Source organism: Theobroma cacao, chromosome 4 (genome assembly GCF_000208745.1).
Source record: "Theobroma cacao cultivar B97-61/B2 chromosome 4, Criollo_cocoa_genome_V2, whole genome shotgun sequence".
Taxonomy (NCBI): Eukaryota; Viridiplantae; Streptophyta; class Magnoliopsida; order Malvales; family Malvaceae; genus Theobroma; species Theobroma cacao.
Window position 1 is genome coordinate 29,678,048 of NC_030853.1, and position 17,871 is coordinate 29,695,918.

The following is a 17,871-nucleotide window of genomic DNA, read 5'->3' on the forward strand; positions in this document are numbered from 1 at the left end:
GGGTGTGTGGAATGCCTTTAAGGCATGAGGCAGGCATGAAACTATAGCACATGATCAAAATCTCAGCGGATGTTCTCCCAAAAGTAATATTGACAAACACAATGTGCATATTTCTATACAAGTTTGCTGGGAAAATCAGTAACAATTGCAACCATTTTTCATTGGGGACAATAATTATGTCTTGAATTTTAGCACAACTAAGAGATCAAGTCAATCATAATTTATCATTTGTTGGTTATTATTATTTAATCAAAAAGCATATACCCTTTCTTAAAAATTAAAATTAAAAGGTAAATATTTAAAATTAATGATTATTAATTAAAATATTATTTTTTATTTTTTATATAACGTGAAGTTGATGTGTTATAATGACTTATTATAATAATAATAATAATGTGACATGAAAATATAAATATATAATATTTTTACCTTTCACTTTATCTTGATATAAGTATAAAATGACAAATAATGTTTAAATTAATGATAATTAATCAATTATTGATTATATGAAATTATTTAATTTAAAATAAAAATATATAAATTTAATTAAATATAATTAAAAATTAAATATAATGTTAAAAATTTTACAACTTTTTAAGTTAAAAAAAGTTTTAAGATTCTGATTCTCTACAAACCATTACAAAAATCCTAAAGATCAAACATTTTATGCTTTTTTCCCTTTTTTATTTTTCTCAAAATCTTTTTAAACAACAAAAAGAAAATTTGCAAAAGGGTGGAAGTGGAACAGACAACAGAAGGTGCAAGATAGCCAAGGCTCCCTTTAGGGAAAAGGTTGCTCCTTTACTATTTTCTTTTTCATTTTTGGAGTGCCCACACGGATTCCACCGTTCATAGTGACGGCTACCAAACTTTGGAAATCCTTTAAGGAAACAAAATTAAAAAAGAAAATCCCAAAAACAATAATATAAGGGGAAAAAAAAAAACCCAAAACACTCAAAACAGTCCACAGACAGCAGAGCCAACAAGACTACAACAAAGCACAAAAAAAAAAAAAAAAAACAGGTGGAGAAAATCTTCCCTCAAATCTATCTGCCCATAGGTAACAACACTTTCTTGTTTTCTCTAAATACCCCATCTCAGATTTCTTCATGTTTTATAGTGTTTTTTTTTTGTGGGTTTTATTTGTTTGGTTTATTTGAGTGTATTGAAATGTGGGAGCTTTTTTGTTTTTGGGGGTGTTGCAGATCTTGGGGAAGTGGAAGCAGTGCTGGGATCTATTTGAAAAAGGGTTTTTTTTTAATTCTTTAGGAGTTTAGGGAGTTTCAGAAATGGCAACTCCTTATCCCATTCCAGTTACCGCTGCTCAGGTTCTGAAAAAGCTAATTCTTTTAGTGCTTATCTTTCCGGTTGTTCCTTAAAAAAGTTGTGATTTTTAATGGTTTTTTGAAGAGTATAGTGAAAATAAAATCTGGGTTTTTTGTTATTCTTTGTGGGTTTTTCAGGTGGGAACGTATTTTGTAGGGCAGTACTATCAGGTACTTCAACAGCAGCCAGACTTAGTGCACCAGTTTTATAGTGATTCCAGTACCATGATTCGTGTCGATGGCAATAACAGAGAAACTGCTACTGCAATGCTGGTAGTTTCGCTTTCTCATTTTACTCTACTGTTTCTTTAGTTTATCAAGTTTATCAAGTTTATATTTTTTTTTCATCTTCCAAAAACAAAGTTATTTGCTGTTTTTTGTTGCATTTTATGGAGTTGGGTCATATATGTAATTAGATGATTACTTCGATATTCACAACATTTTAGATCATTGAATGTATTAGTGCCCCCGTCCAGAAATCTCACTATGTCAATAATCACGTTTGAATTTATAATTATACACTTCTATGCAAGCAGTAGTATGGCATAATGCTTCATATCTTGCAATTCTGTTTTCATCAATCTCCACCATATCTCGGTAATGCATCCACTGAGCTATTAAAATCGATTTTCCTTTCCTGTTATGCTTTCTTAAATTGAATTTCATAGTTCCATAACAATGCCCATTTTCATTTATGGTTCTACTTCCCATTTTCATTCTGATTTTTATTGTTTGTTTTTGCATTTGATGAAAGGAGCTATTGGCTTAATTGTTTCCTTTTTCTCCTATTTTCATTTGAAAGCAAATCCATGCCCTCATTATGTCGCTCAACTTCACCGGGATTGAGATCAAGACAGCATATTCCCTTGAATCTTGGAATGGAGGTGTTCTAGTGATGGTTTCGGGTTCTGTGCAAGTAAAGGATTTCAGTTCCAGGAGGCAATTTGTGCAAACATTTTTCCTTGCACCGCAAGAGAAAGGCTATTTTGTTCTAAATGACATTTTTCACTTTATTGATGAGGAACAAATTCACCACCATCCAGCAGTCTTATTAGTACAGCACAATCTTGATTCTAAACTCAATGCTTCAGCAACAATTCCAGAACCAGGTATTTACAAATCCGATTTAACTTGTAAAGTTTATGATTCTCCTTTCAGTTGACCTGATAAAATTTTTTTGTTCTGAAATCCAATGATTACATATATGATTTTGAGGAATCAGTGTGACTGTATAGCTTGTCTTTCTTTAAAAGAATTTACCATCTTAAAGAAAGAATTCTCTATGATGGCTTTGGGATCTAATTCTCCCCTTCTTTTCTGGAATCATAGGTTATTAATTTCAGATGTCTCTATTATGTCTGATTATAAGGTGATTCTGAAGTATGTATATGTGTTAGTTTTGCTCTTGATATGTATATGCATTAGTTTTGCTCTTGATAATAAATTTCTCCTGAAAAATAGTAGCGCAAGATTAGCATTTTCCAGATGTTTTGGCTGATAGCAATGATTCTCTTTGCAGTTTCAAACTATTTGCTGGGTGGAGATATCCAGGGAAGGGAGTTTGTAGCTCCTGATGACGTTAAAGAAAATGGCCTAGTTGACAAGTTTAGTTTCCCAGAGTCACGATTGCAGCAAACCCCAGAATCTGAAAGCATTGTGGATAACAGTTCTGTGAAAGAGTCAAATGGTTCACTTCTGCATATGGTGAATACTGTCCAAGAGCATCTGCCTCCTGTTGAGGAATCTGTTGGGGAACCCCAGAAGCACACCTATGCCTCTATTGTATGTTCTACAATACTCTCATGAATTTTTTATGCGTGTTTATTAAATTAGGAAATTGACTTGTCTCATAGTGTTGATCTATTTTATTTTGTTTTTATACTTGATTGTTGAAGTTAAGGGTTGCTAAAGGACAATCTGCACCATCAGTTGCTCCTCAGATTTCTATTAACAAGAACACACCACCTGCTTCTGACTGGGTCCACGCTCCCCAGCACACTACCCAGCAAGCTTTTGTCTCCTCAAGTCCTGTCGAAAGGTCTGGGGCTGATATGGTTGAGGAAGTTTCTGCCATAGAAGATGAAGGTAAAGCTTCAAGTGTTCCTGTTGTGTTTAACTATTTTCATACATGAGATAATGACATGTAAGAAATTTCAATTCTATAGAAGTTCCATAAGATTTTGTTGTTGCAATATCTCAAAACATTCATCAAATACATATTCATGTGGTTTGAAACTTTAGAAGGCACATGTTGGCTATAGTTTCGAAGTTAAATATGTATAGTTAATTTGCTGCTTGTGTGTTTTAGGTGAAATAAAATCTGTTTATGTAAGGAACTTGCCCTCTTCTGTGTCTGAGTCTGAAATTGAGGAGGAATTCAAGAAATTTGGTGAGATCAGTCCTGATGGAGTTGTGATTCGTAGTCGCAAGGTTCATGTCTTGGCTTTTCTTGTAGTCCTATTACGATAATCTTGCTTACTTTTAATGCTAAAACATTTTGGTTGCGTGCAGGATGTTGGTGTCTGTTATGCATTTGTTGAATTTGAAGATATGACAAGTGTCCAAAATGCAATCAAGGTTTGAATTTTCTTCAATAACCTACAAAAGAACATGTCTCTTATTTAGTAGTTATGCTGTTTCCCAGTGAAGGTGCATTCTGCAAACCTAATCGTAGTTTTTAGTGTTAAATTTTTTAAAAGAAAACTGGAAAAGTCTTTGGCTGAATTATAAGATTTGAAAATCCAAATCGATTTGTGCATTCTGTGCACCTTGGGTGGAAATTCAACATTTCAACATTTTAGTTATATTATCTATGTTTCTGTTTGTCACTCCTGATTTCTCTTTTCTGCATACATAATTCCTTATGGAGATGAAGACAAACCATCAACATTTTCACCATTGAAAATTGTTGGTTATCTTTTAGTTGTGTCACCAATCCTCCCTTTCCATCCATTTTTCTGCTTTTGATCTGGTAGGACTTTCATTTTGATAAACATTGTGTACTAATTTTGTCAAATCATATGTGGATATAGGCAGGAGTTGCACAGGTTGCTGGACGAAATGTGTACATTGAAGAGCGGAGACCAAACAGCTTTATCCCATCTCGAGGAGGAAGTATGTATTTCATTCATTTTTGCTTTTGGTGGCTGTATTTCTTTCCCATTAGAATACTTATATTGTAAAGCAAAATGTTGTGTACATGGGCATCTTACAAGCCCCGTTACAGCTGTCTATCAGGTGGCCAAGCATCTCACCTGATGGCAGCTGTGTGGTGTAGCATGTAATATAGGCATATAAGATGCCCACATATAATTGTACATTATATAATGGCCGCCCTCCATGTGCTTATGCTGATTGATAAATGGCATCATTAGATTGTAGCTGGTTTCAAAGTAGGACATATAGGTGTCTCGCCATATGTTTATGGTGATGCTTCTGTCATTTTTCTTGATTTTTACCTTTGAAGGCATTAAGGGCTGAATTTCTTCATAGCTGTAACTTGTAGATCCTGAAAATAAAATGATAATTGCAGCATCACGGTAGAAATAATTGATATTTGTTTCTTGATGACAAATATAACATCAAGAACCGACGTGGTCTTCTGTTGCTATGAAATCCATTAGCTATCTTGATTGATATAATTTGTTTTCTATTCTTATCCAGTGGTTAAAATGTTCTGGACAGGGAGGGGTAGAGGCCGAGGCAGCTATCAAACTGATGCTCCAAGGGGGCGTTTTGGTGCTCGAAGTTATGGCAGGGGGGGTGCCTATGATGGAAGTGAGCGAGACTACAGTAGATCGAGAGGAAATGGTTTTTACAGGCCAACTTCTCGCCAAGACAGGGGCTTATCTGGCCAACAAGTATCCAGAATTGGACAAAGTTCATAGAGCCAGCATTCTTTTTATCTTTTATGGAGGGATCAAACTTTTGGTTCCAGCCGCCACAATTCAGCATATTTACCCTTTTGTTAGATTCAACAACTATATATTGGTGCTTTCATTAGCTAGTTTTCTTAGATGTGCTTGGAATAGGAATTACATTATTTTTGGAAAGGGCATCCGTCATACTTAAATTTGTTCTTTCAACATTTAAATAGGCAATATGTTTGCAAGTTTTGGGCACATTTCTTTTTACTAATGGCCTGCCTCATAAGTTGGGTCTATTTATTCAATAACAATCCCCATATGTCTTCCTGCTTGATCCTTCCATATCTTTCTTTCCTACTTAAGTTATTTCCAAGTGTCACCATCAAATCTATACAAAGCGAATCCTAACTTTTGCTATTGGGAAGGGGAAAGTGAATGGCTATTTGTAGTTGGAGGTGTAAATGGAAGAGAAAATATGGTTGGGAGATAGAAAGGAAGAGGTGGTTAAGGGTTTTTACGAAGGTCTATTCTGAATTTTTTTTGATTAATGATAAACTACATGTACTTTTAATTACAAACAACCAAATATTGGTAGAATATTGAAAGTTTATTTTATTTTTTATTTTTTATATATAGTGGAAAAATAAAGCTCACTATATCATTCTAGATCAGGAAATACTCATACTATCTGCAAGTAAAATTGCACTAATATTAGGTGGTGGAGAATCCATAATATGTAATCTTAAGAGAAGATTCTCATGGTGAGTGGTCATCCAATCCGCACATTGATTTACTTCACGATGGATGTGAGTTAAGGTACAGTTCCAAGACCGTTGAAATAGCTCCCTGATACACTTGAGTAGATCTGCATTCTGCTCCGGTCGGAAACTTTAGTTAGAAATCTTCTGGACAGCAAGCCGAGAATCTGACTCCACCTGAACCTTTTTAAATCCTCTGTCCCAACATAAAGTTAATCCCCAGTATAAAACCCATAACTCTGCCTGCAAGGGAAAAACATAAATATACATGTTATATATATATATATATATATATATATATATATATATAATAGTNTATATATATATATATATATATATATATATATATTATAATAGGCTGAACGCTGACTCAAACATTAGACCAGTGATTTAAGTACCTAAATATCTTCAGCTTTTGTCGAAGCATCAGAATCTAGTGGCCTATGAGCTTGCTGAAGAGAAACCTGAGTTTGGTCTTGCGTTTTGTTTCCATCTTCATCTTTTTCTGTTTCCCAGAGGAAACTAGCATATGCTGCAAGAACAAGGCTGTAAAGCAGAAAAACAGTGGAATAAGAATTTTGCCAGGTGGCATTAACAACATACTACCATCTTTATTCAGAACCTACTATAGATCTCCAAGATATTGCAGAAGAAAATAGGACATGAGTTGAGTTCATAAAAGTAGAATTTTGTTCCATATAGAGACTAGAGAGTCTCAAGTAACTGAAACTACCTATTTTCAGGAGTAGCTTCTACTGCTCGCTCAAAGTAATGTGAGGCCTCATTATGGTCATGGTGAAGATCCCACACCAATTTGGCATATTGTGACATGGTTTCACCATCGCCCGGGTCAGCTTGTATGGCTTGTAAGTAGTATTCTTCAGCTCCTTCAAGATCTCCTTTAGACTGTCATTCCAAGAGGACAGTTACTGTTACAAGGGTGAAAATGGCACTCAAAAGAAGCAAATGAGCTAATTATGCAGAAAATAACTGAGCAGGATATACAAATTTCACCTGATGTAAGAAACGTGCATAATTGCCAAGAACCAAAGGGTTGCAAGGATTTTCCTTAACCATCCTCCTATAATAATCCTCAACATCAACATCCCGGATACCTTTAGCTGCTTTAACATAATCTGCATGAACCCCAAAGCCTCCTGGATTGGGAGGGTGCAAGGATAGGCTAGCTGGATCAGTTTCTTCTATAGGTTGTGAGTTCTTGGATAGCCTGAGAGTTTTCTCCTCTTCAACCTGAGATAAAAGTAAAAGTATTATAGCCTTGCCAAGTGCCAACAATATGCCACATTTTAGTCTTTACAAGAAAATGAAATAGCTGCAACATAGGTCAAGTAACACCTTTATGTATTCTTCTTGTTCTCTATTTTCCTCTGCATCAGCCTCTATTTCCCAGAGGAAACTGGCATATGCTCCAAGGACGTTGCTGGAAAAAGAAAAGGAAATGAACAAATTAAACTTAAGCTTCTGGAACTGTTTAACAACATCCAGTAGCCAAGGTTTGCAATAAACCATGTAACTTTGTGTGTTGTTAACCACATTTTTTTCGACAATGAAACCAAGCCAGTTAAACAACAAATATCTCAGAGGGGATTGGTAACTAGTTCAACTGAAACCTTGGTTTAAAGTATCCATCCAAGTATAGATAAGTACTGACCTATCTTGAGGAGAAGCTCGAACTGCACGTTCAAAGTAACTAAGGGCTCTATCTTTGTCTTGGTGGAGTTCCCACACTATTTTGGCATACTGTGACAGAATTTCACCATCTTCAGGATCTGCTAGAGTAGCACGATGATAATAGTCCTCTGCTCCATGAACATCTCCCTTAGACTGTTGAAAGAGATTGAATCATGTCCCGTAAAATTGAAACATCATGTTTATTTTTTTATTTATTCTAGAAAATCTATATTGCATAAGCTGTGCAATGCATTCTGAAGCAAACTCCATGTTAATATGGAAATGCTACATCCAAGGATGATGAGAAATGATGGGTTTCTTTTCCTCTAGCTCCTTCTGGTTCAGTAGTCCAAATTAGGACTAAACTAAAAGCAGCAGTGACTCAAAAGGCACACACTTAGGTAGTCTAGTTGTGATCACCTGCTGTAATATCTACTATGAGATGGATCTAAATTACATCCAAAAAAGTACTAAAACCCAGTCAATTATTGAATCTGGCTTATGAGAACTTGTTTATCTACATATTCCTTGAGAAATATCAGCCAATCAACTTACATATGACCTAGAATGGGTTCACATACATCAAACAGATTACCTTTTCTACTGCAAACATCTCAAATCTTAAATGCCTAAGATGGTAAGGCCAAATTTAAAGTATTGGGAAAGCAGGAAATATATATTAATCAGTCTCACCTGTAAGAATTTAGCATAATTCCTTAGGAACAGAGGATGGCAGGGGTACTCATTAACCAGCCTCTTATGAAACTCTTCAAGATCACGAGCCTCATCAAGATCCATTGAGCTTAAATCAACAGCATCAGCCATGGTACCAAATCCAGCACCATCAATTCCAAGACCTGTTGCAAGATACATGGGAGGACTAGGTGGTTCAAGATCAACTTCTTCTTCATTGTAAGGACTTTGAATTCTGTTTCCTCTTTCTTCTTCCTCCTCTCCTTCTTCCTGAATCAATTCCATATACTTCTTCCCAAAGCTGAAATCAGCATTGCCTACAGCATCAATGCTCTCTCCAATTGTAACTGTTCTCTCCAATGCCTCCTCCCCGCCTTGTCCATCTTCAAGCCCTTCATTGAATATCGAAAAAGACGGTGCACTATGCAACATTGTTATATGATGCCTACAAAAGGATTTCTTTGGTGTTCTGGAATCAAGAAACTGAGCTATATCACAAGAACTATAATCTAATTTTTCTAAGCTTCCTTCAGACTTAGCTCTTCGAAAGCCTCTAAGGTGAAAACTGCCAGATTCTTGATTGAATTCAGAGAACCCAGAAGTTGAATGAGACAGTGGAGACGAATTATGTGACAATGATGTCAAGTTAAGGTTTTCCTGACCATGACAGAAGAGGTTTCTGCTATGGTTACCATGAAGCAACCTATAAGTAGTATCAAGATCTTTGTTTGGACTATCAGAGAAAGGGAAGAGGAGGCTTCCTATAACTGGGGTTGATGAACTTCTTAGAAGCATTTTCTTGGTGCCGCTTAAATACTTGATCCAGTTTGCCTACCTGAGATTATAAAATTCTGTGCCTATGAGCTGGTGAACAACGAAAGCTGAATAAACTAAACTCAATTTGATTTCCAACATTAATAAAATAAAAGAAACTCCCATATGCTTATGCCTGCAATCTTAAGTGGGGTTGGCAATTTTTGTTTTGAGCTGAGATCAAGCTTTCTACTTTTCTTCTGTATCTTATTCCTTGGTTCTAAGAAACATGCTCTAAGGGGAAACAGCAAAACATAATTTTATCAGTTACTACCAATTGCTAGAGGTGGGAAAAGTAAATAACTTGGATTGATACCAAAGTCAAGTATAACAAGATGCATGTGATTCCTTTTTGAGTAAAGGACTTAACATTATCACATGAAGTTTACCAAATAATTTATTTCTTTTGAGTTGCTTTGTGATTCTGGAAGCAAAGAAGCAAGTAGCCAACTGCCAACCTTATCAGGTTAATTATTATTTAACTCTCTAGCCTAGAGAATGGAAACTAAGTCAAGAAATGAAACCAGAAAAAAAAAGGGTATTGGATTTCATACCTCAGAAGAACAAAAAGGAACCTATTGCTTGAAAAATGCTTGTAATAGGAAAGAGGTGATACCCTAACCTAGCCCCACAGGCAACATCAATGGAAGGTGGTGTGATGATGAAGAGATTGGTGGGTGCTTGTGTTTTTCCGGTCGGGCGAGGTGAGCCATCCCAAATCCTGGTTGTGATTTTGGAAGGGTTAGATGTGCCACAGAAATGTGTGACATTAATCTCTAGGTACTACATACAATACAGGGAATGCTGGAGCCAGGTGATCAGGTTAATCAGATGGCAAGTGTAGCATGTTATTAACTGCAAGGTGTCATTCAAACCCTTAGAGAAGGTTTTTTTTTTTCTTTATTTATTTACCTGAATTTATATTTAATGTATTATCGACATTAACCTACCTTCCATGGGCCACAACTGAACGCATTCAGGATTCAGCAGTCTGAAGGACGCCTAAAAAGCAGTCCATGGCTGCCCACTCTTGCACTTCCAGCCACTGCAAGGTCTCAACTCTCAACCAGACGACTAACACAAATTTGTCCTTTTTCTAAAAAAGGAAGAGCTTCTGGAAGTTCCAACACAGGCAAAAATAGAAAAAGGATTGGGTTGGGTTGGGGCAGCCAAAAACTCCCACGTATTGACTTATAATCCTAATTAAAAAGGAAAAGAGAAAACACACCTTGCGATCCTTTGCCACTTAAAAGAGTCAAAAGTCTCCCAGTTCAAATGTTTTTTTCTCCCCCCATGGATGTCAAAGGATAACTAACAAAACGTTAGAAAACAACGGTTTCCCTCTATTAACACAGGCCACACCCCATTTCCAAATGCCCATCAATTCTTTTCTCTTCCTCCTTTATTTTCTCCTCATTTCTTTCTATTACCTTTCTCCCTTCCCTCGTCGTCGTCGAAGACGACGAGATGGGATCTTTCCTCGTTAATTAACAACAACTGCACTGGATTTATTAGTTGTTGCATGATTGCCTATTTGAAGAAAAAAAATCTACGACGAAGAAGAGAAGGGCCGAATCTTTGACGTTGATATTGGTATTGATATCAATATCAATATTAATATTGATATTGATGAGGAATATGAACGTTTTAGCACCATTCCAGCTGTTGGAGCTCAATGTGATCTCGGCCCAGGACTTGGAGCCCGTAAGTCGTCGCAAAATGCGGACCTACGCGGTGGCTTGGGTGCATCCGCAACGCAAGCTGTCGACCCGAATCGACAACCTAGGCCACACCAACCCGACGTGGAACGACAAATTCGTTTTCCGCGTCGACGACGAGTTCCTCCACGGTGACACGTCGGCCGTCATGATCGAACTCTACGCCGTCCATTGGTTCCGCGACATCCACGTGGGAACCGTCCGGGTCATCGTCGGAAACCTCATATCGCCGCCTACGTCTCGGCCGCGCCATCGCCACGAAGTCCAGATAGGGATGAGGTTCGTGGCGCTTCAGGTTTGGAGGCCATCGGGTCGGCCCCAAGGGATTTTGAACATTGGGGTGGCGTTGCTTGATAGTTCAATGAGGAGCATGCCTTTGTATATGCAAATGGGGTCGTCGGCGGTCGGGTATCGGCATTTGATGGGTGAGGAGATTCAAAGCTCCAATAATAATAATAATAATAATCCTTCCATCACTAGCAAAAGCAATAACCCTCAGCTTTTGCTTAATGGGCTAATCAAACCCATGCTCCGACGAACCAAGAGTGATTCGAGTTCGATGTTCTCGTCAGATTTAAAGAGCAAGAGATCCATTAAAGGCGGGTCAGTGGTTAATGGGGGCTCAATGGTTAATGGTGGGTCAATCGTTAACGGGTCAGAAATTGGGAAAACCTATAGAATTAATTCAAGGGGAAGTTCCATGGTAAATTACACATTTGAGAAGAGTAAACTGGGAAAACCAAGTTCCATTATTAACGGGTCCCAGGATCCAGGAAAAAAAGGTTCGGAAGTTACGGGGCTGTCCAAGAAAATAGACAAGGGGACCAACGAGAAAAACGGTCCAAAAGCTGTGGTGAAATCATCAGCCGCCAAGTCACCGGGTGGGTTTAAATATAACGGGTTGGATTACGGGGCTCCAAGAAAAATGGGTGGGGGTACATTTTGCACCGATTCAGAGTTGGGTCCATCCCCATCCGAGGTGGCAGCAGCCATGGCCAGAAACATGTACCCCAACAGAATGGATGAGACAGAGAGCTCCTTGGTGGACGAGTGGAGTCTAGATGGGAGCATCGAGGGGCTTCGGTCAAAGCTGGACAGGTGGAGAACCGAACTCCCACCAGTGTACGACCGAGGTGAATTTTCTAGTTACCTGTCTAGCGGGATTCCTACAACCACCAAAAAAACCAGACATGTTCGAAGACACACTGTCAATGAGGGTTTGTTTTCATGTTTTGGTAACGTTTGTGGATGTGAAATCTCCATTTCTTGTGGGCCTAGTGGGGCAGCAGCAGCAGCTAGAGAAAAGGGCAAGTTGCGCCGAACCCATTCCACGGATAACTTGAGTTTCCTTTGAAGTTTGAGAATCATAAGGACTAAATTGTAAAGGCAGTAGTTTTTCTTTTTTATTTGGACGAGTACAAAATGGAGGGGGACAATGGCTTCTGAAGATTGATGGAAGTCGCTTAGGCCATTCTTTCCCATTTATTTTTCTTTTTCTTTTTCTTACTGTTTTGTAGTTCGTGTACTGAAATCACATCCCATTTTATACTTGGGGGAAAAAGAAAAAGAACAAGAAAAATGATGCTAATGGTTGAGGGTTGTTGCTCGAAATTTATGAACCTTTTGTCATAATTCAAACATTAATATGTGTTTTCTGGGAGGGGCTAGAGAAATTTTGTGTTTCAATATTGAAGGTTTACTTGGATGAAATCAATGCATGGTTCGGATTGCTAATGCCTGCCTCTAATTAATGAAGCTTTAGTGTCAGCCATGAAATGGCTTGCTGTATGTTTTCCGATAAGACATCAGATATGAGTTGTGTGCAAGCCTTGAATGGCTGTAAAAATTAATACTGTTGCTGACTTCATTTGTTTTGAGGATGTAATCAAAGGATTGGTTGTCTGTTGCCTCTAACATTTGCCTGTATATTAATGGAGTCTTGTCGTATGTCTCAAAGCCTTAATGGGGTCCAGCAGGCATAGGTCACAGTGACAGTACTGTTGTTGTGGGATGAGATCTTCAGAATAATAGAATCTCCCCTCATCAATCTGGTACAACATAGCAGACAACAGGAATTTGAATGCACAATTCAGAAAAGTGTACTCTTCTAACACATTACCTGATCACCTTGAAGATCAATAGATTGAAATCACCACCTCAGATCCATCAAGTTGCAGAGAAAAAAAAAAAGGGGGATAACTAATAATGCTTGTTCCTTGGATTTTAGTGTGCTTTTACCGTCTTTGGAAACTCTTTAATCAGAAACAGTTCATATATTTATTTGAAAGCATCACTTTTACCACTTTAACTTTCCATCGACTGAAGCTCGAAATTGATAGTTTTGTTTTGTTGTGAGTAAGAGCAATCGTCATTACTCATTAGCCTAATTCTACACACACACACACACACACAGATGGATGCTCATGACTATATATCAGATTTGATCATGTTCCTGATGCTGATGTTGTCTTTATGTGGAGACATACTTCCTTGGCTGTTAGAATCTGCTTGTTTCTCCCAAGTAATTTTTGCATCCTTGGCAGATCAGTTTACTGAAGTCAGTTCACCATGTGCTACTGATCTTCAGCCTGTTAAATTTTGCCACTTTTCAGTCACTGTCGATTGTCCTTATAACCCAGAACCCCTTTCTTTTTTTAATGAAAATGTCATGTAGACCAGTAGTTAGTTTTCAACCAAATAATCAAACTTCAAAAAAGCATCATAACAGCTAACATGACACCAAATATCAAGTTCCGAAATAAAATGATGATCTTAGAATTGCAGCTTTGACTAATCTAATTAATCCTCATCACTCATTCATCTCCCTCAGCTCCGCTCTTGAAATTTGTTCTGACTTTTGTTGCAAAGCACTTGAATACAAGAGTCAAGATCAGTATTCATGGCCATCCCCAACACAGGGTTTTTCTCTGCTTTTTCCATGATGCTCATGAATGACAAGGCAATCCTGGAAATAAATAAAAGGCATGCACATCTCCCCTGCTAAACATTTCCCTGATTTGCTCTTTTGTTTGTGTGTATGTGTATCTAATCTAATCCAAACAGAACCTTTCATTATAAAATTGGCTTTCAATGTCAAGACCCCACCACCTTCAAACTGACGACTAGATAATGTTAATAACTCAGTCTTGTTGCTAATATTATATGAGACTCTATATCAGTTCATGTCTCCATATCTTAAGTGATGACCTTTCAGTTGATATTACTCCAACATTTTAAAGAGGGGGGGGGGGGGGGGAATAGTTTGGAAGATAAGTTTATCGGATATGCAGCCATTGATCTAAGCTGTGAATCTTATCGCCTTTTTCCTAAAGTCCATGCATCCTATGCCTAAATGATTCTGAGTGCCTCTGTACTTTTTAAGTTTCCTATTTTTCCATTACAGTTCTTTCCCTGTTACAAATACATAAGAAATGCATCTTTCTCATGAATTACTTTGGTCTATTCCATTCATACTAAAGCATGATTCTTATGGTTTCGTTTAAGTATATAATTCCATCAACTAGAATAGGGAACTTTCTTTCACATCATTACCATTTGATCAGAATCTGTTACGCAGCAACCCATGGTGGGAATACACTTCCATCCACTGTCCCATTCTTTTTCTGTATACTCTACAAAGAATTTTCTCTTTTCCCTTCTCTCCTGTTTCTGCTTTACATATACACATACGAATTGCAAATTTGTTCATGGAAGAATCTCTTGGATCACTGAACCATCAGATAAGACATTGCTAATTTGGTTATCAGTACTATTCTGTGTGGTTCTGCAGAACAATCTTACTTGAAATAGCCTAGATCGTGCAGAAGAATCCTCCTATCATGCATATAGAAACCCATCTTTGCCAGAATGTCTTATCAGTGATATAAATTTCTTGGCAAACTCTGATTAGCAAGAGGACCTCTTCATGAACTAGGAGGTCATATTCCATGATTCCCATTCTCATATTGGACAAGGTGTCATTTTGCTGAACCGCAAGTCCCCCTTTGAACTTATTTATTCACATTTCAACCTCTGTGTAACGTTTAACACATCCATTAGCTTGTCGTGTCTGTTTATTATTTATGACTTTGAATATATTTGAATTCTTTTTTTTTTTTCATCTCAAACAAAACATATGGCATCTCAACCCAAAAAAAAAACCCTTTTGCTTCAATTGATTCCTTTATGAAAAAAAGTTTTGATTCCATACCTTTCGATTTGCAATGTAAGGAATCACTACAGTTAAAAGAAAAAATTTCACTTCATTCTTTAATTTTTTAATCTAAATGTATGATTCATTAATTAATATATAATTTTTATTTTTTAAATAAAATTCAAAATCTTTTTTTCTCTCGAAGTTTTAAAGTTATATATGGATGGTCTCCTAAAAAAAGAGATAATTTGACATACCTAATGTAATGAATTTAATGTTAGAATATAAATGTAACTTAAAAAGTAAATAAACAATATTAAAAGAAGCTAATGATGGAGGTGTTGATAAAATGGTCAGTTTGTTTATATGTAGCCCTACCAAAAGCCTGAAGAAATGGGCAACGGCAACAGACTTCACAGTTGACGCCAACCGAGCAAAGCAAAGGCGAAGCAAACAGCAACCAACCAACACAAAAAAGATAGACTTATTCCCAAAAATCATAAAAAAATAAATAAATAAATGTAGAATTGAAGTTTTTAGTGAGTCTCGAAAAAGGAATATTCAGCCTCTTTCCCATTTGTGGGCCCTGTTAAAGTTAAACCCACCCTTCTAGTTTCCGTACCATTGCCTTCTTTAATGTATGTTCAGAGGAGGTAGGGAATGACTTTGAGTGGGTCTTCCCACGCGCTACTTCACCTGGGTGCACTTCACAGCCTTGGAAAATATTTCTTTCTTTTTTTAGAAAAAGAAATTAGAGATACTAAATACTTTTAAAGAGACAATTTAACTCACTTATGCCATTAAATTTAGTAGGCGTAATGAAAATTTTAAAAAAAGGGCGAACAGCGCGTGGGGAAAATAGGGGGAAATAAGTAAATGTAGTAGTCAGAAAAAGTGCCAAGCTGTCTCGGACGAAAAAAGCATAAGCAAAAGAGAGGTTAGGGCAGTCCGGTGAGCCGCGTACCTTGTCGGATGACGTGGCGTTTGAACAGCGAGTGGAAGCACGTGGCCTTGTCGGTTTGTCCCTTGACACTCCCTAGTCCCTCCCTTCTTCTTTGGATCCTCGACATACGTGTACGCTCTAACCTCCCTACTTTTTTCCTTTTCCTTCTCCCCTAATTTTCCCTCTCTTTTTCATTTTTCCTAAATTTAATCAAGTATAAAAAAAATAAAGAAAATTATGTTCATTTTTTAAATATTTTTTAAACTGCCATTGGCATTAAAATTGAACTATATTTCTTATATTTTAATTAAAAATTATAACATTTACATATTTAATATAAAATGTACTCATAAAAATATCTTTTTCGTGATTAATGAGAATATAATTTTTTCATTATAAAATTTTTTCATTAATTTTAATTTGTAACAAATTTTTAAAAAATTACTAATGGGTCACTTTGCTTATTGAAATTATTATCATGCGAACATATTTGTATCCTATGGTCACACTATATTGGTCTTTAATTACTTAAAAAAAAAAAGATATTTAAGGGAATAAAATAAAGGTGACCCAAAGGATTGAAAAACACAACATTATGGACTCTAGTTCCAATTCCACATCCTTAAACCTAAGCTTTAGGAGAGAGGGTCTAATGTCTTTTTCTAAGAACAACATTGTTTTATACTTAAAATGGTCAATGGTTCCATATTTTTGAGGCAAATAATGAAAAAAAAAATTCCCAACTTTAATTCTATTTTTCCCATCCTTAAAGTTTCTTTCTTTTTCCATGTTTTCTCATCCTTTATTTCCTAAACAAATCAATTGATTATGAGCATCCTTGGCATGCTAAAATGATATATTTATAGCTGTGGTCCAATTATGAGTTAAATATATTGGGGGGGGGGGGTTAATTGTATTAGTATGTTTCCATTAATTCTTTTTTCTTTTGGCTTTTTCAACTTTCTTTTTTGGGCAACCCCACCTCCCACTTGGAATTTGCGTATCTCTTTAGGTCTCAACTTTCTAAAACAAGGTTTTGTGCTGTTTGTCCTTGAAATAGTAGACAGCACATAGGGAAGAAAAAGTGGGGCAAGTTGAGATTAGAATATGCTTTTCTTTGTTTTTGCCCCCTTGTTAAAAAGACTCAGCCTTTAGACTTTAACCTATGCTTTTTTTTCTAAAGCTAAGACACACCTAAGCTCAAATTAATAAGCCTTTCTTATACTTTAATAGAGTATCATAATTGTCATTAAGAATTGGGATTTTTCTTTTATTAAAGATCTACTATTAATTAGGTAATTTGTCATTGAGTAGATCTTCCTAATTATGTTAAAACCCATTTTTCCTACATTAATCATCATGTATTTTTTTTTCTTTTTGAGGTCTCAAACCATGATCAAAAATACTGTTCAACCTGAGAGCTTTTCTTTAGGAAAGAAGAGTTCTTTTATTAATCCAAAGACCAAATCAAAAGCAAACCTCTTTTGTCATAGAAGACCCTTCAAAAGGTAATTGTCCATGCTAGTATAAGCATGTGTACCACATAACTTTTTAAAAATTTATAAGGATTTAATCGAGAAAAATTGTTAAATTCGAGTAAAAATATTAAATAACTATTTCTCACATAAACATAATTTATATGTAATTGAAAGAAAAAGAACAAATTGATGATATTTGGTTATGTGCATTTTTCACTAAATGAAAATGGCAAATTCTTGTTGGAATGCATTTATTTTTTTTGTTGTTCTAAAGTCTACCACTTAGTCTGGAAAACATCATGAATAAAGTCATATGGTCAAGAATAATGTGAACATGTGTAACATTTGCTCCTACTTTAAACAAAAATGGCAAAAAGACCGTTCACAATCACAACTACAAGGCTTGGAGACCAAGTCATTTGCTCCTACTTC

At 36.4% G+C, this 17,871-nt stretch overlaps 3 protein-coding genes across 6 annotated transcripts; 2 read left to right on the top strand and 1 right to left on the bottom strand.

Moving 5' to 3' along the window:
• Window positions 912-5,531, top strand: LOC18603316 (putative G3BP-like protein). Of its 3 annotated transcripts, none has more exons than XM_007035204.2 (10): window positions 912-1,060; window positions 1,206-1,328; window positions 1,464-1,598; window positions 2,128-2,434; window positions 2,845-3,107; window positions 3,221-3,410; window positions 3,634-3,755; window positions 3,837-3,902; window positions 4,358-4,439; window positions 4,989-5,531. In XM_007035204.2, exons 2-10 carry the CDS (start codon window positions 1,290-1,292, stop codon window positions 5,210-5,212), a joined length of 1,428 nt encoding a protein of 475 aa, XP_007035266.2. In that variant the 5' UTR covers window positions 912-1,060; window positions 1,206-1,289; the 3' UTR covers window positions 5,213-5,531. The 3 variants fall into 3 exon arrangements, with proteins under 3 accessions (XP_007035266.2, XP_007035270.2, XP_007035267.2); XM_007035205.2 differs by having other exon boundaries at window positions 913-1,060; window positions 5,010-5,531; XM_007035208.2 differs by lacking the exon at window positions 1,206-1,328.
• Window positions 5,780-9,831, bottom strand: LOC18603317. 2 transcript variants are annotated; one of them, XM_007035212.2, is made up of 8 exons: window positions 9,702-9,831; window positions 8,335-9,169; window positions 7,622-7,794; window positions 7,306-7,390; window positions 6,964-7,200; window positions 6,683-6,855; window positions 6,348-6,495; window positions 5,780-6,192 (listed from the first exon to the last, which is right to left on the bottom strand). In XM_007035212.2, exons 2-7 carry the CDS (start codon window positions 9,127-9,129, stop codon window positions 6,348-6,350), a joined length of 1,611 nt encoding a protein of 536 aa, XP_007035274.2. In that variant the 5' UTR covers window positions 9,130-9,169; window positions 9,702-9,831; the 3' UTR covers window positions 5,780-6,192. The 2 variants fall into 2 exon arrangements, with proteins under 2 accessions (XP_007035274.2, XP_017975290.1); XM_018119801.1 differs by lacking the exon at window positions 9,702-9,831 and having other exon boundaries at window positions 7,622-7,788; window positions 8,335-9,693.
• LOC18603319 lies at window positions 10,761-12,594 on the top strand. Its single transcript, XM_007035214.2, has one exon. It carries the CDS (start codon window positions 10,777-10,779, stop codon window positions 12,217-12,219), a length of 1,443 nt encoding a protein of 480 aa, XP_007035276.2. The 5' UTR covers window positions 10,761-10,776; the 3' UTR covers window positions 12,220-12,594.